Source organism: Equus przewalskii, chromosome 1, assembly GCF_037783145.1.
Source record: "Equus przewalskii isolate Varuska chromosome 1, EquPr2, whole genome shotgun sequence".
Classification (NCBI taxonomy): domain Eukaryota; kingdom Metazoa; phylum Chordata; class Mammalia; order Perissodactyla; family Equidae; genus Equus; species Equus przewalskii.
In genome coordinates, this window is record NC_091831.1 from 39,170,931 (window position 1) to 39,195,882 (window position 24,952).

At 41.9% G+C, this 24,952-nt stretch overlaps 1 protein-coding gene across 25 annotated transcripts in view; it reads left to right on the forward strand.

Moving 5' to 3' along the window:
• Positions 1 to 24,334, forward strand: part of LIPA (lipase A, lysosomal acid type) — a 277,547-nt gene extending 253,213 nt beyond the window's left edge. For 23 of the 25 annotated variants that reach the window (XM_070561856.1, XM_070561889.1, XM_070561974.1 and 20 more), the window contains 7 exons: positions 6,647 to 6,845; positions 7,977 to 8,086; positions 9,523 to 9,659; positions 13,455 to 13,601; positions 14,697 to 14,768; positions 21,871 to 21,942; positions 22,847 to 24,334. In XM_070561856.1, coding sequence (XP_070417957.1) covers positions 6,647 to 6,845; positions 7,977 to 8,086; positions 9,523 to 9,659; positions 13,455 to 13,601; positions 14,697 to 14,768; positions 21,871 to 21,942; positions 22,847 to 23,116 — 1,007 coding nt within the window. In that variant the 3' untranslated portion in view covers positions 23,117 to 24,334. Of the gene's footprint in view, positions 1 to 1,090; positions 1,158 to 3,682; positions 4,076 to 4,460; positions 4,543 to 6,646; positions 6,846 to 7,976; positions 8,087 to 9,522; positions 9,660 to 13,454; positions 13,602 to 14,696; positions 14,769 to 21,870; positions 21,943 to 22,846 lie in introns of those variants that run through there. The other 2 variants (XM_070561983.1, XM_070561989.1) reach the window with 2 other exon arrangements.
• Positions 24,335 to 24,952: the final 618 nt, after the last annotated feature.

The following is a 24,952-nucleotide window of genomic DNA, read 5'->3' on the forward strand; positions in this document are numbered from 1 at the left end:
GCAGTGAGGGCTAAAGCTAGGGGGATTCTGACTTTGCATCACTCAGTATGAAGTGGTGGGAATGTGTGTGCACCATAAGCCACATCTTTGTTGCCGTTTGTCTACAACCTGCCTTTGCAGAGGGAAAGGGGTGCCCTTATGCAACTTACAGCCTATCTTCTAAGCTATTCTGGAAGGTTTTAGGTTATATAGGCTTCTCCCAAACTAGCAAGGAGCCAGGTCTGCCTCTCCTGTAGGTGCAGGAGACATACTGCCCGGCTGAGCCCTGATTTGGGATTGCTGGCTGTGCAACTATGCACAGATTACTTAGCTATGCTGTGCCTCAGAGTCATTATCTGAAAAATGGGGGCAAAAACTTGTGCCCAACTATATTAGTTTTCCATTGCTGCTGTAACAAATTATCACACACTTAGTGGCTTAAAGCAACACAAGTTTATTATGTTACAGTTCTGGAGGTCAGAAATCCTAAGGTCAAGGTGTTGGCAGGGCTACATTCCTTCTGGAGGCACTAGGGGAGAATCAATTTTCTTGCCTTGTCCAGCATTTAGAAGCTAACCATTTTCCTTGGTTTCTGGCCCCATCCACCATCTTTAAAGCCAGCAGTGTAGCATCTTCCAGTCTCTCTCTCACTCTGACCCTCCTGCCTCCCTCTTAGAAGGACCCTTATGATTACATTGGGCCCACTGGATAATCCAGGATGGTATCCTCATCTCAAGATCCTTAATCACATCTGCAAAGTCCCTTTTGCCATGTAAGGTAACATATTCACAGGTCCTGGGAATTAGGACGTGGACATCTCTGGTGGGCCATTATTCAGCCTACCACACCAACTCAGAGAGCTGTTAGGTGGCTCATCTGAGACAATGCATGCAGAGTGCTTACCACTGTCCCTAACACCGTCAACACTTAGTATGCTGTTACTGTAACTGCGATTACATTCTCTTGGCTAAAGAATGCTACTTCATTTTATCTTTCTTCACATGCTTGTGTTCTAATAATATTTTATTGTATTTATTATTATTGTTATTAGGAATGACTGTTATTTGTTGAGCTTTACTGTGTATCAGCCACTGTATCATTCTTCCTTTAGAAAAGGGCCCTGGACTTGAGAGAGATGGCGTGAGTCCTCCAAGGTTTCATGTCTAGTGAGAACCAAGGTCTTTTTCACGTCAATGCCCTCACCCTTGTGATCTTCTCCTTGTTCTTCTTTCAGTTCTTTGTTGGACCTCAGTTGATTTCTCACAACGTTTTAGAGCATAGCGGAGGCCTGTCTGGACACTGACCTGATAGAGAAGGCCAGTGTCTTGGGAAGCAAGAGGAACTTCCCTGGCCGCCCAGCCCTCTTCCTCTTGTGAGACTGTGGGCTCAGCAGATTCACTTTCGGAGCCTGAGTAATCCCCTGCTTGCTTCCATCCGCGTCTGGGCGGCACTGTGCTAGGCCATCACCAGCTGCTTCTCTTTGCCCTCTTGGTGCTAACTTTTTGGATGACCCTTGGCCCTCTCTGGGCCAAGGTGCTTTTAGGCCTTTCAGCCCCCAGCCCACCTAGAACCAGTTCAAGACAAACAAGCCAACTGTAGGGGACAGCCGGGGAAGGCAGCCCTTGTCCTGTTGTTCTGGTTTGTTGCTTGGAGAGCAGGCCTCAGGTGCTGGAGTGCGTGGACTAGGCTGGTCCTTGGATGTACCGCTTGAGCAGGCACGTTTGAGTGTGGTGTCCCTGCCTCCCATTCTCTGTGTCCATCTCCGAGCTTCCCCTCTTCGGCATGTCATTCTCTGAGGGTCTTCTGTACGTTCTAGAATGACTTCTTTCTGGTTAACCTTTCCCATAGTAAAGCAGTTAAGAGAGTGGGCCCTGGCCTCAGACATACCTGGGTTGGAATCCCAACTCCCCCATTTACTAGCTCACATTCAATTTTGCACAAATTACTTGACTTCTCTTAGCCACAATTCCCTGTTCTTTTAAATGGGAATAGTACCAACTCGATGGGATTTTCAGCCCAGTACCTTAGAGCATATACGTGCACAATAACAGCTAGCTGTTATTTCAGTCAGCTTCCACTCAGCAAGGTGAAAAGAAATCTGATTAAAATAATTCACTGGAAGATGTGAATGGCAGTAGGTTTAACCCTACCAGAGAGAAACTTCTTTTGCCAGCAAATCCTTAAGTCCTTGATTGGGACTGGGATAGGAAAGAACAACATAATACCTTTCTTTCTTTCCCCTGTTGGGAGCAGGTAAGAGAAGCTGGCAGGCAGGTGGGCAGGCCTATTTCCAGTGCCCTTGTCCATTCTGGTACCCGTCTGCGTTCACTGAATGCCAGAGAGAAGGGACAAGCAGTTTAGCACTCATTTTGCACCCTAGGCCAGGCTTTGTTAATATTTTCCTCTTTGCTGATGACCCATCATGTCTAAGGGAAACATGGGTGTTGCGCCCTGGGGTTATATCCTCGCAGCTCCCTCCTCAGAGAGGCCCTTTTGTTCTGGGAGGAAAGGAAACTGGCCCAGCCTGGAAGGATGTGCACCCATGAAGTCCTTCAGATCCCCCCTATTCCCAGATCAAACAAGGTGCTGAACTTTACCAGTGGGTCCCCAACCTGCCTGTGCATCAGACGCATACAGGGAGCTTTTAATGTGCGCTCTGGGGTCCCGTGCAGCTGGGGCCATGGGTGCAGTGTCAGTTCTCTACAAATCCAGGCTCCTCTGTCTTCATCAGAACCCTTTGTGGGGCACTCTGTCTCTTACATGTGATCCAGCTCAAATATTCCCCCTGGGTGAGTGACTTTCTCTTTCCTCTGAGCTTTCCTGGGTGGTGGTCTGGCCTTTTTCTTGCTGGGCTAGAAGGTAATCGTGTGTCTGTCTCCTTGACTAGAATGGAGCCTGGCTTACCTACCTTTGTGTCCCCTGCATCTAACACAGTGGCTAAAACAGTAGGTACCAGGAAAGGTTTACACAAAATGTAGCTTGTTTTGAATCACTTCTCGATTTTTTTAACTTCTAGTGCTCTACTTATACAGCAGGTTCTCAGTAAAAATTCTTAAAATGAATGAGTAGGACACAGCTGAGGGCCTAAAGTTGCTACCAGGCCATTCATTTATCAGCCATTTACCTCTGATGTCAGCCCCTTCCTCACTTGCTGGCATTTCCCTTGAGAAAACAATGGGGTCTGCGATGCCCTTTACAATTCTTGGCCCAGATCCTCCAGATTTGAAACAAACATCTAGCTTTTGAAGAACAGATTCACTATTTTCTTCCTATTTGGTACCACCTTTTGTATCTGTTGTTCACTGAGCATTTGCATTTAGCTTAGAGTGAGGGATGGAAGAGCCCCAGCAAACAAACAGGAGAATTAGAAAAAAAGTGACTTTGATCCACTCCCTTTCTCTATTGCAGACGTCTTAACAAATCATTTAGTTTTGTCTACCTGCCACCGAATGGCTTTACTATCACTCTGGGGTCCACAGGAGGGGGTCTGTTGTGTGTGTGTGTGTGTGTTTGTTTGTATGTAGCTGTGTTCCCTTTATCCATGTGTAGTCACTTTCGTTTTGTAGGTACCCAACTATTTGTGGCATATAGTTATAGAGGTAATGAGTATCCACAGATTACCCCTTAATGTAAATAGTTTATCAAAATTATAACTAGTCTGTAATTAAACTATTTTCTTTGTTCCTTTTTCTGTTAAACATAGACCCTTTCTAACCTGGATTGGAGTAGTGGTTGCTGAGGCAAAGCCACGTCTATGGAAATTTAATGTGTGGGGCAAGTATGGGAGCTTTGGGAAACCCTTCCATGGAGTGTAGAGTGAGGGGTCTGGGACTGTTTTAAGAAGTTCTCTTGAAGGATAAAGTTACTCTTGGAGCTAAGCCTTGGACAGGAGTGAGTGGTGGGTGAGGGCTGAAATAGGGGTATTTATATATGTTGTTCAAAGCCCCTAAGGTGCCATAAGCAGCACACGTGCATGGTGAGCACATGCTTGAATTGGCTGCCTGCATTTCCTCAGCTTCACCTCCACCGCCTGGGAAAGTGCCCGTGGCTCCTCATTGCCCCGTTGCTGTGGGAATCCAGGAGTTATTTATTGGTGGTAAGAGTTTCCTGGTATATCTTGAACTTGCCACCTCCACATTTCTCCCTTGAAACTCCTTGGGGGTTAGGGAGGAAAGTACAGAGAGATTTCAGGGGAATTTTAAATATTTGCCATCAAGAAAAGATAGAGAGCTGAGGCCTGGTGCCCATAAACGGGCAGGTGCCTCCCCTTCCAGCCTCAGTCCTGGCTTAGCCGCCCCACTTGGTATCTGCCCCTCCCTTTCCATTCGCCTTCCCCCTTTTAGACCATTCCTGCCTTTCTCAGTACTCTGCCCTGAGGAGTCAGCTGAGCAGCCTCAGGTTTTCCACTAAGTGTCTGAAGAGGCACAGGTTGGCCACCTGCCTGCTTTCCTTCTGCATCACTCTCACTCTTCTTTCTCCAGGGGACACCACTGCATGGCAGACATCAGGTTTTGTGTTACTGATGCCCCAGTCGTCCCCATATGCTGCCAAAGTCTTTCCTTGGTAAGCTTGACTTTCTGGTCTTTTAAGGACAAATCTTCTTCTTCATGGCCCAGCCCCAGAGCACCGTTGAGGGTGCAAAGTGTCTTGACGTGCCGAAGGAAACTGTTAGTACCATCGTACAGCTCCCGGGCTCCCTTCACTCTCCCAGTGAGGCAGCCCTGCTTTGAAGGCACTGTTATTTAAAACACATTTCATCAACTCCAATTTAATGAGGGGTTAATTTCAGTAATCATTATTGTCACTTACGGTGAAGTTTATAATTTTGAGCTTTTTATGATTATTCCTGTTTCCCCAGCTGGATTATCATCTTCATTCAAGGCAGGGAGCCTGCTCATGAGATGCTGTATATACTACAGTGCCTTGTACATGCAAGTTTCACACTACATTTAGTCTTGTTAGTGGAGCGCTGCAATGAACAGTTCAAGGCAGAGAAGTGCACATAAAGCTGCCCAATCTTGGCTTATTGACTTTCTATTCTCTCCCCACTCATAGAAGGTCACCTACGTGACCCTGGTGCTCAGAGGGCTGCCATTTTGTGATTAGGAAACCATAGGAGTCATTTTGGACCTTTGTGTGGGAGGGGGGTCCTACTATTTTCACAAATGCGGGGAGCAGCACCCCACGCTCATAGCTCCAGCGGTACCATTTGTGTTGTCAGGGATGTGGAGAAGCTCCTGGAGTTGTCTATAGAGGCCACCTTGCATCAGAGGAACTGTCATTTAAAAAGCAATTCATTAGTTACTAAGTCCATATTAGGACTTAAACAGAAATAAAAATTTGTCAATTCACTTCTCATCTGACTCTCCTGACAAATCAGTCTTCCCATTTTTCTGTGATATTTTACACTCCTTCTCATTTGCAGGCATCATGCTGCCTAGCTGGACTTCCGGAGTAGGCTGTAATTTTGTACTTGGTTTTTTTTTCCCCTTTAAGGTTAAGTTATAAGCTTTTCTGGGCTGCCACAGTCCTTGTCATTGTTGATGGTTTAATTATAGCACCAAGTGGATTACAATTATTTGATCACCTGACAATTACCTTATTTTTAGCGTTTCACTATTATAAAGAATGGGTAGGAGGCAGAGGGAGCTCTTATTTGTTCATTTTGACCTATGTGTCAGTCATTGTGCCAGACACTTAATTATCTCATTCATTCCTCTTAAAAATTGTTTGTGGAACTAAGACTCAGGCAGGTTAAGCACCTCAGTAATACGAGCTGATGTTTATTGAACCCTTACTATGTGCCAGACACTTTGCTAAGACCTTTTCCTATGATCTCTCACATCGCATTACTCCCTATGAAGTACATATTACATATCCATGCTGCAGGGCATGTTAAAATTCCAGGGTTTGTTGAAATACCTTGCTTGAGGTGGCACATCGAACTTGGAGAGGACAGATTTGAACCCAGGTTTGTCTGACTCTAAAACTCATGGTCACTATAATGTCAGCTCCGTGAAGGTGAGTTTTTTCCTCCTGTTTTTGTTTGCTGCTGTGTTCCCAGTGCTGAGAAGAATGCCTGGCACTTAATAGTTGGTGCTTAATAAATGCCTATTTGACCAATGACTGAATAGTTTTAACACTGTGTAAGCAGCCAGAGGGCAGGCTTCTTCACCTCCCAAGTCTTTGCTTCTCTACTGCGTCACTGTCTCAGGTATAGGTGAGTAGAAGATAAATTTGCATATATACACACACACGAGTATAGATATATATATATATATATTTATGAATTTGTGTGGGTATATCTGATCTTTTTCTTTCTTTTGATTTATTTGTCAGGATACATTGTAAGAAGTGCAATTACTGAGGCAAATTATAGAAACATTTCATAAGTTATTAAGAATATATTAAAATTTTTTTTGATGGTTTAAGTCAGTGTCTTGTTACTAGATATGTAAAAATAGTCCACTGTCCCTGCTACCTTGCCAGCACTGTTTAAAAATATTCTTTGCTAATATTATATAGGAGTACATTGCTACCTCAATATTTTAATTTGTTTCTGTTTCATTATTTGCTTTGGGATCTGCTATGAATTATCTGTTTAGCAAGATATCCTGTTTGTTTTGAAGCTTAGTGCTGCTAACTCCTAAACCTGAATGTTTTTCAGGTCCCAGACCGGTTGTGTTCCTGCAGCACGGCTTGCTGGCAGATTCCAGTAACTGGGTCACAAACCTGCCCAACAGCAGCCTGGGCTTCATTCTGGCAGATGCTGGCTTTGACGTGTGGATGGGGAACAGCAGGGGAAACACCTGGTCTCGGAAACACAAGACTCTTTCGGTTTCTCAGGATGAATTCTGGGCCTTCAGGTATGTTTGAATTGATTATGACAAAGGTCTGTTTCCCTAGGACCCTTAACCCAGACACACGAGGAGGCAAATAGATGGGTAACTGAAGATCATATGAGAGGAGAGACTTATGGCTCATGAAAGGTTTTAAACCTTGTTAAGAATTTAATAAATCGCAGTAAGGTAAATGATTACATTTAAGAATTAGATTCACATAGGGATTTTTGGTTATTTTGGTATTCCTGGCAGTGTGGAAGCTGCTGGGTAGATTGTGTCCCATAACCTTCGTCCTTCTTCCATAAACATGCATTTCAGATGTTCACTTTTTTATTTCCAGAAACTTGCCTCTTCTCTCTCTTACTTCTGGTTCTGCCAATTAATCACGTATGACATTGGGCATGTTGCATTGGCCCTCTGTGCCTCAGTTTTCTTTTTGTAAAATGGCGATAATAAATACCTATCCCGTAAGGTCACTGGAGGATCAAAGGAGAGGATATGGAGAAAGGGCCTGGCACATCATAAGTGGTGGTAACAATCAGCTCATCATCTCCTGATGACATGTGCCCAGGTCCAGGGCTGTGGCGGTACCAGCTATTAGAGAAGGTCGGTACTGTGGACTCCTTCAGGCTGGTTTCCCATCTGTAAAACCAGAGCCTACCTAAGGACATGAAAATACAAGAATGAGGGCTTTTACCAACGGCGGCATTTACTAGAATATGTTTATTGTCACACTATTTGTAAAAGTGAAAAATTGGAAACTACTGAATGCCATCAGCAGTGAATGGATAAATTCAGCGTCGTATATTTACACAATGAACAACCCACAACTATATGCGACAGCACGGATGTAACCAGATACAAAAGAATATGTACTGTTTGATCCCGTATATAGAAGAGTTCAAAAATGGGTAAAAGTAATTTATGGTGAAAAGATGAGGATAACAGTTACCTTCAGGAGGCACGATTAGAAGATTGGAAGGGAGCTCTGGGGGGCTTCTGTGGTCTTGGTATTGTTCTGTTTCCTGCGTTCAATGCTGGTTTACCCAGCTGTGCTTAGTCTGTGAGAACTCATTAAACTGTGCACTTACCATTTGTGAGCTGTTGTATTTGTCTGCAATGCCTTAATGAAAGCGTTGCTTTTTTGAATTACAGTTTTGATGAGATGGCAAATTATGACCTACCAGCTTCAATTAACTTCATTCTCAATAAAACTGGCCAAGAACAAGTGTATTATGTGGGTCATTCTCAAGGCACCACCATAGGTATGTATGTTATAAAGATCGGAAGTTAATGTCTTATTACAGAGTTTGCATTAGTTCTTAAAAGTGAAATATAAAAAAATGTTAGTTGAAATACTGTTTTGTTTTGATTTTTTAATACGCAGCAGATGGGCCGGCCCCGTGGCACAGTGGTTAAGTTCACACGTTCTGCTTCTCGGCAGCCCAGGGTTCACCAGTTCGGATCCTGGGTGCGGACATGGCACCGCTTGGCAAAAGCCATGCTGGGGTAGGCGTCCCACATATAAAGGAGAGAAAGATGGGCACGAATGTTACCTCACGGCCAGTCTTCCTCAGCAAAAAGAGGAGGATTGGCAGTAGTTAGCTCAGGACTTCCTCAAAAAACAAACAAACAAAAAAGAACAAAATAATACCCAGCAGAAATAATGAATAGGGCAAGGAATTTTGGTAATATTTAGTCTTCTCTAGAAATTCAGACTTTAACATAAATAGATAAGCATGGTGTATGGTTCTCTTGAAATGGAAGGAATTAGTGTAAGCCACAGCCTATTATGTATTTTCCTAGTTAAGCAATATGGGGATTTGAGAGGGAAGAAAGCAAGAGGTTTTATAAGCACAGAGACTTATATAGAAAACAAAAAGACACTGATTTTTAAAGTTAAGTGGAATAAAACTACGAAGATGCCATGTTACACTTTATTTACAATTTTTAAAAGTCATAAATTTTTTATTCTGATTATAAAAGTAATGTGTGTTCGTTGTAAATAAAATTTAGCAAAGTTTAAAGAAGAGAATAATTGCCCATAATTCTAGCAAACAACAGTTCCTCTGGTTAGAGACTAAGGAACTGTCTCGTTAGTGGAGTTAAGCATTTTTCTTCATTTATATTCCTTCTTCCATGACTTACCTACTTGTGTCCTTTGCCCCACTGCTTTCTATAGTGACATTCTGGGGCCAAGTTTAAGGCAAGAAGTAACCTGAGAGGAACCTAAAAGATATTTAAAGCTAAAGCATTCTAAATGTGTGGGTTCCTTTTGAGTCCTTGGTGACTGATTTGCAAGCCTCCGTAAATCATTCACAGGACAGGCAGGGGGCAGTGGGGGATGGGGCAGGGGGATGGAGTTGTTAGGAATAGTAGTCTTTCCTTCGATCGCCTTACATTATTAAAGGAACAGGGAATATCTTCTGGTTCTAACAACCTGGATTTCTTCCAGTGCATATCTACGTTGAAATCTGAAACAAGCACTTAACCAATACTTGATTTACTAGTTTAACCAAAGTCGGTGTTTGCGTACATTAAAGTTCAGAGGACCGCATTTAAAGTGTTTTGCCACATGGTGGCGACATTGTTTGCATGGTTCTCAGGTGGCTACTAGAGGGCGCAACGCATGACCGCCGTTGGCTTTTCAGAGAAAGTCCCAGAAGATGGAATTTCTATCATCTTCCTTTTGTTCCCACAGGTTTTATAGCATTTTCACGGATACCTGAGCTGGCCAAAAAGATTAAAATGTTTTTTGCCCTGGCTCCTGTGGCTTCACTTGAGTTCTGCACTAGCCCTATGGTTAAATTAGCAAACTTTCCAGATCTTCTCATTAAGGTACTTTAATTCCCTCCCCTGACCCCGGACGCCCTCCCACCCTCCCGCCTTGCCCCACAAATTTCCCTTTCAGATCTGAAGAATTGGCCATTAAAGGAAGAATCTTTGCCTTCCTTCTCTATGTTCTTCTATCAGTGGAACAGTGGGATTTCTTCTCTCCATGGTTTTTCTTCCCCTCTTCACCCCTGCTTCCAGATCCTGGGGAGTCAGGGAAGGTGTATCATTAATTCTACACCAGAGCCCCACATTCTCATGGTGAACATGTCAGTGCGACTCTATACCCACCACACAAAGAGAGCACAAGCAAGTCTGGGAGAATGGAGCTTAAACCTTTATTCCAGGCAGGGAGCCAGTACATGGGATGGGAGACAGGGACTGTGCTGTTCCCACATGGCTAACCCTGGCCACACTGTGGGCTATCTAAAGACACAGTTACTATTATATTTTATAATGTGGTCCTGAAACACAAGCCACTAACTTCATCGGGGTTCAGCCCTAGAGCTGTGTGATCCCCAAGCTCTGTTCAAGGAGGAAGCAGTTTTATAAGAAGGAGTTGACAGCCAGCTGAGGCCAGATGGTCCATTATGCATGCACTATATATGTTTTATGTATGATATATCTATACACACACCCAGCCGTGAAATCCCATACAGGAATGTATACTTAAAATCTGGTATAACATATTCCTGTGGCCATTTAAGAGACTTTCACAGGAAATACAGACTAGACTCTGACCTCAGAATCCAACTCTCACCTAAGATGGGATTCTCTGCGCTGGTGACCAGACATGCAGATAAGATGTGTCCCCTCAACCAAGTTGATTGATAATGCCTTGGGTAATAGAAGCATTGATTTTCATTATGAACAACTCAGAGATTACAAATAAAGTACCCTTCGACTACCAAGGCTTCTTTTAGCACCTTCCTAAGAATTAAGCACAGTGCTCAGCTTGAGATCATCTCCTATGGACCTTGTGTGTGAATTTACATACATACATACATAGGTCCAGAGAGAAATGTATTATTTTGTTTTAATGTAGACGGTATCCAACTATGTATGTTGTTCCTCAGGCTGTGGTTTTCACTCTTGGAGCGCTATCATGTTAATACATGAAACTACCACATCCTTTTTAACTCTGCGTAGTAAATTTTCCATTGTAAAGAACTGCTACTTACTTAACCAGACTCCTGTGGTAGACATTTAGGTTGTTGCTAATTTGCCGTTGCTGATTCCTTGTGCCCTTTTTTATGGAGAACTGAACTTGCTGTGTTTTAGGAATCTTTTTAATTTAATTTAATCCTCAGAGACTGTAATTTAGTAGCTTTGCAAAGACACAAACTCCCGCTCCCCACCTGGTAGATGGTGACTTGTTAAATCTGGAGTGGCGCCCAGGATCTGTGGTTTTATGAAGCACCCTACTTGATTCTAAGGTAGGCTAAGTAGACTGATATTTGGGAATCACTGTTCCAGACAACAGTGTTTTGTAATATCCTGGGACAGTGATAAGTGCAAGAATAAGTGTTCATAAAACCTTTCAATTAGTTGCTCTGAGTATATGTTGCTTCTATGAAAGTTGAGTGTCCTAACTCATTCTCAGAATACACAGTTATAAAGACATCACAGTTGATATGAGCAGGGCTGTAACTGTGTAAGGAATTTTTTTCTGTATATACGGTCCTGCTTTGATGTAATCTTCAGTGGGGTTTGCCATAAGTGTTTCGGTAACAGTTCTGAAGTGCAAGGTCAACTTCGCCTTCTTTGTTGGTCAAAAGGAAAGCTTGGTGATTTAAGTCAGTGATGTATTATCCTATTGTTTTTAATAGAGAATCTCAAAAATATATGCATTTTTCACACGTGACCATTACGTAGACTCAAAGCCAGGAGTTTTAAATATTGGTGCCTTTTCCTGTTGCGTGATGTCTGCAGGTGATATTTACTTCTTGGTTCTCCCCAGCTAATCTTAGTGTGATTAGTCTGGAGAAGAGGAACATTCAAGAAGGCCTGATATCTGTCTTTAGAGATTCGTTAGCTGTCTTGTAGAAGACAGATGTGACAGAGATCACAGGTTGTACGTGGATGGAAGTTGCCTGCTGACATGTTGAATATGGTCCATACAATATTATAATTTTAAATTGCTTGCATTTTTTAAAAGCAGGATATTTAACATTGAAATCTTTTTTTTTTTTGAGGAAGATTAGCCCCAACCTAACATCTGCTGCCAGTCCTACTCATTTTTTTTTTTTTTTTTTGCTGAGGAAGATTGGCCCTGAGCTAACATCCATGCCCATCTACCTCTACTTTATATGTGAGACATCTGCCACAGTATCGCTTGGTAAGCGGTGCGTAGGTCCGTACCTGGGATCCGAACCTGTGAAACCTGGGCCACCAAAGTGGAGTGCACGAACTTGACCGCTGCGCCACTGGGCTGGCCCTTTAACATGAAATCTTGACAATTATATTTTGGGGGAAAAAAAAGAAGCTGTGTATCACAGAGCAGTTGTACACGTTAGGCTGAGCAAAGGCTTTCCAGTTCACTGCAGTTCCCAGCACTCCCTAATCATCCCTCTGGGCAGGGTGGCGTTTTACATTTGCTGTTTTACTCGTGTACATGTACAGGCCTGCCTGTGTTAGTTTGTTAGGACTGTGAGGAAGGATCTGTTCGATGTCTCTCCCTGGCTTCTGGTGGTTTTCTTGGTGTTCCTTGGCTTGTAGAAGCATCACCCCGATTTCTGCCTTCATCTTCACATGGTGTTTGTGTGTGTGTGTGTGTGTTTCTGTGTCCAAATTTCCCCTTTCTGTGAGGACACCCGTCATACTGCGTTAGGGCCTACCCTAATGACTTCGTCTGAACTTGATTACCTCTATGAAGACCCTATGTTTAAATAAGGTCTCATGCTGAGAGACTGGTGATTAGAACTTCAGCATATCTTTTTTTGCCGAGGGTGAGGGGAGACACAATTCAGCCCATAAAACTGCCTTTGTAGGCATTTGAATTTTTCATTCATGCTTGCCCCTCCAGAGGGTAGGCATCAGCAAAAGCGTAAATTATAAGGGGACAAATTTAGGTTCAAAATAAAAAAAATATCTTTTTCCTATTTCTTGTTGCGCAAGTACGTGAAGATCTGCCTTGGGGGCATAGTGATTGCTCTGGAAATTCTTGAACACAAATTCCGTGGCCATCGGTCAGGGCTGACGTAGATCAGGAGTCAGCGAACCTTTTCTGTAAAGGTCCAGACAGTAAATATTGTTGACTCTGTGGGCCCTGTGGCCTCTGTGGCAACTACTGAGCTCTGCCATTGTCGAGTGAAAACAGCCAGAGGCAATGTGTAGAGAAGTGAATGTGGCCGTGTTCCAGTCAAACTTCGCTTATAAAAACAGGCAGTGCTGGCGGAGGAGGAACGGGCAGTTACTGTTTAACGGGACAGAGTTTGAGGTATTGAAAGAGTTCTGGAGATGGATAGTGGTGGTGGTTGCACAACAATGTGAAAGTCCTTAATGCTACTGAACGGAACACTTAAAAATGGTTAAAATGGTAAATTTTGTGTTATGTGTGTTCTACCATAATAAGAAAAAGGATTAAGAAACAGGCAGTGGGCGGGATTTGGCCCACTGGCCAGTAGAATTGGATTAGTTGTATGTGCTTGATCCTAGTCTGAACGTCCACTGGTTACCCCTTCTCTCCTGAGGCCATCCGTGGAGACGCTTGGCACATGTCTCTGCTTCTGAGGCAGGTCGTGGAGGCCGCGTACCGGAATGAAAGGCTGAGGTATTCTTGGGTTTCTTTTTATTTTGTAGGACTTATTTGGGGTCAAAGAATTTCTTCCCCAGAGTAAATGTTTGAAGTGGCTGAGTATCCATGTTTGCACTCATGTCATTCTGAAGGAGCTCTGTGGAAATCTCTTCTTTATTCTGTGTGGATTTAATGAGAGAAATTTAAATATGGTACGTATGTTTATGGTAAGACTTGCTGCAAGCTTTCGGAGATTTTATTGTATCTGTGAATGTGCTTATTTATGTTGGAGGATGTGGGAGAGGCAGGAAGGACCTCCTTAGACCTCTAAAGGATTTCGTTTCAAGAGGCTCAGAATGAGCTTCGGCAAGTGCCTGGAGTACCATCCACTGCTGTCCTTAGGCCAGCCCTTGTCAACTTCCTGCATTGTACCTGTATGGAAACTATTGAATGAGGAGGTCTGTCATAGTTTAAGTCCCAATATTTATATTTATTCTAGTGATTTGTTTCTTTTAAAAAATTACTATAAGTCTGTTTAAACTTGGAATGGCCATTTTTTTATACATTTGTGTATTTTGTAAAATGCAAACCCTTGGCCAGCAATATGCTGATGTTGCTAAATATGTTTGTAGTTTGTAATGTAGCATTTTGAAAACAGGTTTTAAAATTCTGGAATGAAGGCTCTGTGGAATTTTTTTTTATGTGATATTAATTTTTCTTGTTTCTTTTTTTAAACCTTTTTTTTTTTTTTGTGAAGATCAGCCCTGAGCTAACATCCACCACCAATCCTCCTCTTTTGCTGGGGAAGACTGGCCCTAAGCTAACATCTATGCCCATCTTCCTCTATTTTATCTGTGGCATGCCTGCCACAGCATGGTTTGATAAGCGGTGCATAGGTCCGCGCCCGGGATCTGAACTGGCGAACCCCAGGCTCCTGAAGTGGAATGTGCAGACTTAATGCTACGCCACCAGGCCAGCCCTTAAGTTTTCTTGTTTCCGATGATAAAGGCAAGGTGTGATTATTATATAAAATTTTGGAAATTCAGAAAAGTACGAAGAAGAAAATAAAAATCACCAGTAATCTTAACTCATGTAGCTCCATGGTTACCATATTGCTATATTCCTTCATATGTACTCTGTGTGTGTGGTTATACATATTTTTATAGGACAAAATTTTTTTCCAGCTCTTAATCCCATGTATTTGAGATTGTGGCTCTGTAGTTTTTAATGCATTAAAGTGCAAAATATGTTTATCATCAATGCCTCCTTAATGCTGTTTTCATTCTTTATTTCAATTTGTTTTGCAGTCTAGAGTGGCTGTGTATACAACACATTCTCCTGCTGGAACTTCTGTGCAAAACATGTTACACTGGGGCCAGGTAGGCATTCCAGGAGTGCATTTGGGGTTTGTGTAAAGTCAGCGTTAGAAGGATCAATGCATTCTATGAAACACTTCTCTGCAAGCCCTTCCCAAATGGAAAGAGCCTGTGCACAAATCTGAGCTGGCTTCCTTGCCCAGAGTCCTGGGTTCCTGTTATTGTGTTTGGGTTGCTTTGTTATCCTTCCTGGGGCAAACTCTACTATGTGTAAGTTCACCAGACAGCTATTGGGGTTGACTTCTTTCTTTTCTTTCCCTTCCCTCTGTCAGTTTTTCAGCAAGTCTCAGATGTACTTTATTTCTGTGTGGCTTCATAAAGCAAGATTTTAGAGCAGCTTTGGCGATAGAAGCTGCTATTTCAACATTAACCTATGGGCACAATATGCCTGAAATATCAGTGGAGCTAAACCAATGGCGGACATAAATGGGAACCACCAGCTTTTAAAACAGAATTTTGATTGTTTTATCACACTTCGCAAAAGTAATGTATGTTCACTCTAGAAAATTTAGAAATTACATATAGGCAAAAAATAATAAAAATTCTCTTAAGATAAAAGATAAAATTATTCTAATCTTACACAGAGATAGAAAATGTGTACCCAGAGATACGAAATGTCTCTGAGTTCTACTCTGTACCTCTTGCTGCATATCACTTCAGAAAGGTGTTAAAGATATAGATGGAAATAGTAGTTGTCTAAATAGATTAATTACTCTTTTATAACCTTTTTTTCACCTAACAGTATATCAGAGACTTATTTCTACTTCAGGACATATTTTTGTACAATTTTTTTCTCTGCAACTTCTTTTTAAATAAGAAATAACTCACCATTTAAGCTCCCAAGCAAGATACTATGGGTATCTTAGATAGCAATTTCCGAACAACTGGCAGTCACTCCCTGTGTCAGAATCATGTGAGTTGCCTTTAAAAGTATGCCTTTTAATAAAATATTGCTTAGAAAAAATAAAGGGAGTTGGGTTCATGGTAGAGCAGTTGGATTGGCTACAATTCAGACTTTTAGAAACAAAGATTCCTGGTGTCCCATTCCTGGAGATGCTAATTCATTTGGACTGGAGAATTGGTAAATTATTTTCTTAAAACAGCTTTATCGAGGCATAAGTGACATATGATATTTAAAGTGTACAATTTAGTATGTTTTGACATAGGTATACGCCGAAGAAACCATCACTACAATCAAGACAGTGAACATATCTATCACCCCCAAAAGTGTCCTCATGTCCCCTTTTGACACCCTCATCTCGCTCCTCTCCCCCTAAGCTATGACTGATCTGCTTTCTGTCATTATAGGTTAGTTTGCATTTTCTAGAGTTTTGTATAATTATGCAGTTTATACTTGTTTTTGTCTGGCTTCTCTCACTCAGCATAATTATTTTGAGATTCAGCCATGTTGTCATGTGCATTAGTAGTTCAATCCTTTTTTTTTTTTTTGCTGAGTCGTGAGAATTTGTACTTTTTAGAAAACTCTGCCCAGTAGATTCTTCTGCCCAACTGGATCTGCGAAGCACTGATCTGGAACCTCACCGGCGCTTTAGTATCCTTCCTCAGTTGTCCCAGGAACCCTGTCTGTTAGGAGGGCCGTAGTGCACCTCTTCCTGGGCTCATCCCTGAGGAACCAGGCAGGACAGTGGCTGAGGCTCTTAGCTCCATGTAGTGACTGTACGGCCCAACGTTTAATGCCAGTGACTCAGTGCCAGCGTTTGCTGTGGCTGAGAAGAGGGGCATCTGGACTGTAGGTCATTCACGACATGCTGAGGAACACACTCTTCCCTCTTCAGGAGTGTCCTGAAACCTTCACAAGTCCTCAAGTTCACAAATGTTCAGTCAGGCCCTTCTTTTTTCCTCAGCCACATTTCTGTTTATAGCCACTTGTTTTCTTTGTGTCCCCTGTCATCAAAATACTCCCACCCTTTGAGCATTTTTACCCTCTTACCTAATGGACATTTTTCAGAAAGGCCCAATTTTGGTCGCCTCATGGGTTACTGCGTTCTTAACGTGGAGGGTGACTGAAGGTAGAGGCTGAGCTTAGTGACCCACCAGCTTCGTGACCATTGCAGCCCACATATGGTATGCCACATGGCTCAGCAAAGTACAAATGACCACCAGACTCCACCTTTCAGGGGCTTTGGGAATGTGGCATTCAAGGCTACTCTGTTGTATGTTACAGAATGGTGACCATTCACCCTTCGGTGTCACAGGCCTCCCCTGGGCATTGGGTTGGCAGTAGAGCTCTTGGATCAGCTGCAATCCAGGCCTCCGCTCTTGTCCCAACCCCTTTTATTGAGCAGCTGGCCGGGCTCAAAGGCTGCAGGCTGAGGTTCAGAACACTGCTCTGGGGCCCAGTTGTGACCTTGTGGTTTTAGGTGCTAACCACATTGGAATGTGCCTCATGAACATTTCCAAAGCCCAGATTCACTGCGGGAGGCAGCCCTGACCTTTGCTCTTCTGCTCCGTGTGTCATCCCTTTATCAAGAAGGTAGTTGCTTTGTACAGCTGTTTCGTAGGACCTCCTTGAGTCTCCCTTCTCTGGGCTGTTGGCCAGGGGCTACCACTCTCTGCCTATCAAGGACATGCTGGTGCAGGCAGCCCTGGTATCTGCCAGGAGAGGCTTCTGCTGAAGGTGTGCTGGGCCTGGATGCTGGCAGGCTGAGGGCTACAGTTCAGGGGTGAAGTTTGGGGGTTCCTGTGGCAGGAGTTTGGGGGTGCCCTTAAAAGGCATTTTCTTCATGATACATTCAGAAGTTTACTTTTTCTTTAAATAATTAACATTCTTTTTAAGTGTTCTAAAACCTGGTTCTTTGCTGAGGGTTTTTTTTTTTTTTTTTTTAAGATTGGCACCTGAGCTAACATCCATTGCCAATCTTTTTTTTTCCTTCTTCTCCCCAAAGCCCCCCTGTACATAGTTCTGTATTCTAGTTGTAGGTCCTTCCGGCTCTGCTGTGGGGGATGCTGCCTCAGCTTGAGTTGATGAGCGGTGATAGGTCTGCGCCCAGGATCTGAACTGGCGAAACCCTGGTCCGCCGAAGCAGAGCACACGAACTTAACCACTAGGCCACGAGGCCAGCCCTCTTTGCTGAGTTTTTAAATTTAGTTTCTAATTCTTCTTACTCTCCTTATAAACCTGACAAGTTTCAAAGACCCCCAGAGCCAAGACTCTCATTACTATCTCTAGCTCCCCTGTTGGCTATGCCCAGAGCCCAGACACTCGCTCCTGGTTTTTTTTATTTTTTGAGGAAGATTACCCCTGAGCTAATATCCGCAGCTGATTCTCCTCTTTTTGCTGAGGAAGACTGGCCTTGAGCTAACATCCATGCTCATCTTCCTCTACTTTATATGTGGGATGCCTTCCACAGCATGGCTTGATAAGTGGTGTGTAGGTCTGTACCTGGGATCTGAACTGGTGAACCCCGGGCTGCCGAAGCAGGGTGCACAAACTTAACTGCTGTGCCACCAGGCTGGCCCCACCTGTTTGAAGAAGGCCAGTCCTAACATATCTTTACAGTATTGTTCAGCATTACTTAGGGTGCTGTAAGAAAATACAGGTTCTTGGGCCTCCTCAAGACTTAGATTGGGAATCACAATTCCGGGGGGTATGTCCCTGGGATCTGCATTTTAATGAGTACCTCATATGATGTGATGTTCTCTTTTACTTGAAACTTACTATTTGAGAAGACAAAACAAAACAAAATATACATTAGGTAGGCTCTTTAAAACATTGTAAGAAGGCATTTAGTATAATTTTTATTATACGTGTAATATATGTTCATTATGAAATTTTTAAAAATATGTGAGTACAAAGAAGAAAATACTTCACTCATATGTCTGCCACCAGGGATAACAACTATCAGTATTTTGGTATTGTAGGGGAGGTAAAATTTTTCCTTTTACCCTCTTAGGGTTTCTGACTGGAACTGACATAAAACAGATTAGCAAGAGAAAAGCATACAAATTTTGTTTACATGTACATGGGAGCCCTCACAAGAAAAATGAAAACCCAAAGAAGTAAATAGGCCTAAATGCTTATATACTAGGTTGAACAAAGAGTAGCAATTGTGGAAAAGTAACTAAAATATATGGGGAGATTTAAAGGAAGTAAAAGCTATTTTAAAAAGGTCTTTTTATACAGATTTCTCTCAGCTTCCACTCTTAGTCTCTGGAGTTAAGAATATTTCTTCCTCCTGATATAGGGAGGGCTTCTTTCACAAGGGAATTTCATCTCCTGCTTTTAGAAAGAAAAAGGAAGGTCAGAGTACCCTCCTTGTGTCTGCTGTTTTTCAAGTGCCTTTAATTCAAAATAATCAGTATGCCAGTATGGCGTATTTTGGAATGGCGTGTTCTGAACTCTTTCAGTATAATCTTATAATTTTTTGGTATAATTGTTTCCATCACAAAAGTAGGATCATGCTCTTTGCACTTTTTGGTAACTTTCTTTTTTATTTAATGAAACAGCAGTATATTTGTTAGATACAGGCTAAGTTGCTGTATCAGAGATCCAAAATATAGACTCTAAATATATAGTTTTTCTTTCTCATGATACAATCCAGACATCAGTGGTACAGGATTGTCCTCGAGCAGGTGTGACTGTGCTCCAGGAAGTCATGCAGGGACTCAGTTCCCTCCATACTGTAGCTCTGCCATCCTTGGGTTGCTGTCCTCTTCGGCCTGGTTAAAGCTGGGTCACCTCCACATCTGTTCCAGCCGACAGGATGGAAATACATGAGAGATGTGGTTCCTATCCTGGCAGCCATATGCTGAGTGAAGCTTTAGGGATTCTGTTACTGAAAGGGAGAAGGCATGAATGGGCCCGGGGAGGGGAGTGGGTAATTAGTGGTCTCTGCCATAATCATAAATATCTTTCCAGGTCAATAACTAAATTTTAAAATATTTGTGTTCGAGGACAGTTTTCTATTTCTTGAACTTATTATTATTTTTGCTATGATAGGTTTGTTTTTTCAATAGTAAAACATTCTGGGACAACTATTATTGAATTAGAGATCTGTCCTTATACATTAGGCAGATTACTTGCTAAGGATACCGTCGTAGAAGTAGACTTAGGGGTCGGAAGGAAAGTGTACTTTTTTTTTTTAAAGATTGGCACCTGCGCTAACAACTCTTGCCAGTCTTCTTTTTTTTTTCACTTTTTTCTCCCCAAACCCCCCAGCACATAGTTGTGTATTTTTAGTTGTGGGTCCTTCTAGTTGTGGCATGTGGGATGCCGCCTCAGCGTGGCCTGACAAGTGGTGCCATGTCGGCGTCCAGGATCCGAACCAGCAAAACCCTGGGCCGCAGGAAGCGGAGCGCGCGAACTTAACCACTCGGCCATGGGGCCGGCCCCTAGGAAGGTGTATCTTTAAGACTTCCAATGCGTGTTGTACTTTAGAAAGGTTGAACCTATTTACATTTTCATTACCATTTGAGACCTAAAAATAATTTTTAAATGTCACTGTAAAACTGTCTATCCTAATATTGTAAGCATTTCCTCCTGATCTTTATCCACATATGCTTATTCCAGAAGTGTAACCATATGCATGTTCAACTTCATTTTCTGACTTTTTCCCAACTTAATATTATTTGTAAACAGTTTTTCTATTTTATTATGTTTATGTTTGTGACAGTGGCATACTCTTGTGTATATTGATGTAATAATTGGACTGTAGCCTATTCCCAGCTTTTTGATACTATAAATAATGTTTACATTTCCCTCCTTCTGAGATGCCCTTTCAAGTGGATAGTTTGAAGTCTTATGCCTCTGAGCACAAAAGTCAAGTCTGAAGTTTAGTCTGAGCTCTAGGCAAGTTTTTTTGTATTCTATACTCACTCCAGGTGCTTTATATAAATGCTACAGGACATGTGTGAGAAAGTGATAAACTGAGGTCTGTCCATAGTGGCAGAACAGCTCGCATTGATATATTTTCACTGACACATAGAGCTGGGGAACAGATGCACTAACAGGTGCTGTAAATCCATATTTTATTCTGCTTGTTAAATACACTGCAGGTATTAATATCTGTCATTTGCAGTGGCAAAAGCAGATGATAATCATTTCTCCTGTAGTATGTAATCTCACACTTTTATTACATCAAACAGCAGAATTTTATGCAATTGATAAGAACTGAAACTTCGTATAAATTAAAAGCATTTCTGACAAAGAATGTCTAGATTTTTCCCCTTTACCAGGCACCACCATCTGACCAAAGCTTAAACAGTTTCCAATTCATTTGACTTGCCAATTTTAGATTTAATTCTTGACATATTTTTAATTTGGGGATATCGCATTATTTCAAAATAGGTGACTTTTTAATAAATTTTATATCATACTATTCTCAATATGCATAAATTGAAATTTCATATACGATATCAACTCACGGCTCTACTATCTCTAACTAGGTAGAATTATGCTGCTGTGCAGTACAACTTGGTGATTGTACTGGTATTCAAGAAAAAGTGTCAAATAATAAAGTCATTAAAATGTTAATGTAGAAAAGTGTTACAGTAGAGTGGATATACAGAAAATACAGAGATTATATATAATTTATGTTAATATATTAATTCATATATTAATATAAATATAATATAGTGTTTACACTGATCCCTATAGGTATGTTAATATATAATTAATATATTTACATATAATGTAAATATATTTATATTAATCCATAGAAATGCATATTAATCCATATATAAATATATATTAATCCATAGATTATATGTAACATGTATTTCTTTCCCAAGTAAAATAGTTAAGACTTTGAAAAAGTTTAAGATTCAAATTTCAGTAAAATACCTCAACATAAAGTTGATCAAATGAGTATAGCCGTTGATCTAGTACGGTTCACAGCATGTGTGTGTGATTGCTTTATTGTGTCATGTAATAGCTACTTTCCAATCATGCAATGAGAAATTGAGTCCTTTAGTAAAGGAGAGCAAAATAATTCCATTTTATTTTAAATTGCACTTTGGGAATGAAGAGTAAATCTGGGCATCGGTGTAAAATTGATTTCTGAGGCCATGGCTAACTCTAGCAACCTGTGAGGTTATCTCAGCCTTCTTTGTCAGATAACGTTTTTCCAAATTATCTTCTTTTTAGGCTGTTAGACTCCAAAAGTTCCAAGCCTTTGACTGGGGAAGCAGTACCAAGAATTATTTTCATTATAACCAGGTAAAGTCTTAAAAGTCTGTAGAATTAAATTTGGCCCTGAAAACTTCTCAAGGAAGCTGGCCTGAGTTAGGAGGGTTCTGGCCAGGCTCAGGTGCTGTGGGAAATTTGGGGAGTTGACTGGATAGCGTTTGTTTTCCCTCAGTCAGTTCCAGAACAACCCAAGCTTTGCGGTTGGTGTTGTGGATTAGGCCTCCCCTCTATGCTTTCTCTGGCTCCGTGTAACAACCATCACTGTCATCATCATTCCTAGTGATCAGGGACACACACTTTCGAGTGAGACAAGCCTAGGTCTGTTACCTGGTAGCTGGGGGGCCCTTGGCCAAATTACAATGCCTCAGCCTTTTCTTTCATATAAATTTCAAATAAATTGACCATTTTTGAGTGCTAAATGCCCTAAAATGGGCACTTTGCCCAAGTTCTTCTTCTTTAATTCTGACAATATCCCTGTGACATGGATGTGATTATTATCATTAAAGATAAGGAAACTGAGTCTTAGAGAATTTCTGTGACTTGTGTTACAGCCCAGAGGGCAGGGAGGTAGGAGCGTGTGACTCCAAAGTCCCTCCCCGACCACTTGGTTCTGTCACTTTGCATCTGCTACCTGGAGAACAGCGCCTTCATCTCTAGGGATCAAACACTTGTTACTGTGCCCGGTGCAGGCCAACAGCTCAATAGCCAGAGAGCTAGCAGTTACTATAGTCATATTCTTTCATTGTGGATTAGGTTTCTTTCTGTTCTGGTAATTATAATAGTAACTTGAAAAGTAAACTGAGAGTGATTTTCAAAATTTAGTCTTTTATTCTCAGATCAAATTTACTAATGAGTGTTTAATGGAAATTGTGTTGATTGTGTTTTTGTAAATTAAAATAATGCCAACAAAGCTTTCTGTGGGTTTTCACTATAGAGTTACCCTCCGACTTACAATGTGAAAGACATGACCGTGCCAACTGCCGTCTGGAGCGGGGGCCATGACTGGCTCGCGGACGTCAAGGACGTGAATGTCTTACTGACCCAGATCACCAACTTGGTGTACCACAAGTGCATTCCTGAATGGGAGCATCTCGACTTTATCTGGGGTTTGGATGCCCCGTGGCGGCTCTATAATGAAATGGTGAATCTGATGAGGAAATACCAGGGAAAGCCAGACTGGAGAAAGTTACCATCAAGTCAATGATCAAGTCATGTTAAAATTTGTTTGCTTCATTTCTCTAAAATACTTTTTTTCTTTCCCAGGCCTTTTGTATTTTTATATCCAAGAAAATTATGATGTTGAAGATGCCCAGTTCTCTCCAGTTAGGATTAGAAACACAGTTGCTTTTTTGTTTAATCATGGCCAAATATGAAGCTAGTATCTGTAGTCTCTAAGTCTTTTGAAAATATCACTGACTTGTAAAAAGGTCATCATTACCATTCTGTTTATCCTTATAATTTAAAATATGCTATATTGCCTTTTTAGCCCCCTACAGGACACATTGACATACGTATTGGAATTTTCAAGCTGTTTTGCTCATTGGTAAATCTGACACTGACTTGAAGACTACTCAGTGTATGAGTACCCACTTCTCATTTCTTTGCCTTAACGGGCTCTCCAGTTGAATGGCCTTGTATTCAGGGATCTCAATGACACTTTCTCATGTTCTCATGAAGCAGGTGCAGAATCAAATCCAGTGACCCCCCCACCCCCGCCGCCGCCCCCGCCCAGCTGTGCCAGTTATAAAGATTCTGTAGTGAATTTTATCAACCTGCGGTAGCCATTATTTAGCAAATGTTTAAATTGCTCAAACCAAAATAATTTGCTGGGGTCTTCAACAATAAATTACACTCATTAAAACAACAACAACTATAGTTTAAATAGCTTGAAGACTGATACATTCAGCCATCTGTGTTCATGAACTCTTAATTGTGTGGCAGGCCATAAATCCACTTGCTTGAGAAGAAAAGTCCTGTGGAGAGACAATACCACTGTTTTTCCTGAAATTAATGTAACTCTCAACCAGCTGCTGTAGCTCAGTGATGGCGTGTGAAGCAGAAGCCCTGAGGCTGCCCATGAGGAGCGAACTAATTCATTTTCACACAAAGGAAATGTGAGCGTGACTGTTTGCAGATTGAAGCTCAGGGATTCGTTTTGTGTTTTAGTTTTGTGCGTGGCCATATTTTTCACACTCCTGATTGTGTCCCTGTGTCAGGAAGGCCACATTTACCTGATTTTCTTGCGGCATGGTGTCCTCAGACGGACAGAATGACAATTGCTATGCTTTTCCGATATGGTGACTTTAACTGCAATAATAAACCCTACTTGGTATTGGCTGAAATGTGCAGACAGCATAATACCACTTTGTAGCATTTAAAAAGTCTTTTCTAAACTTTTCAATAAAACTCAGTGAGCCTCACAGACCTGAAGGATTGTGTGTATGTGTGTATCGTCGTTTGTTTAATAGTCATTCTCTACTTCCCTTTCTCTCTTAGCAGGACTTATGCTTTTCTTTCTCATCTTCTCCCCCTCCTGCCTACTCCTTGTAAGTCACAATGATACTGCCCATGAACATTTGATCCTCTTCCATCGTGAGGTGAAAGTGGTCTCAAACCTCAGGAGGGATAGGGGGTGGTGGAAACACAGGCTTTCAGGGTTATCCTGCAGGGTCCACTGAGCGAGGCTGTGAGTGGAGACTAAGCTGTGATTAGCCCCATTGCAGGGAGTAGCTGGCTGCAGGCAGGACCCTGGATTCAAGGACTGTCCATCCAACTCTCTCCTCAAACAAATGAAGCAACTAAAGCCAGCAGAGCCAAGTCACACCATTGGGCCTTCAAAACATAGATTTGAGAGTCAAACGTGATCTCTCACTATTCTGTGAGCTTGAGGGCAGAAGATATATCTTACTCATCTCTGTATACCCAGAATCTAACACAAAGCATGGCATATAGAGTCAATAAATATATGTGGACTGACAAAATATGTGAAAAATGATGGACCTCGCCATTTAGCTAAAGGAAATTAGAAGCACAAATAACA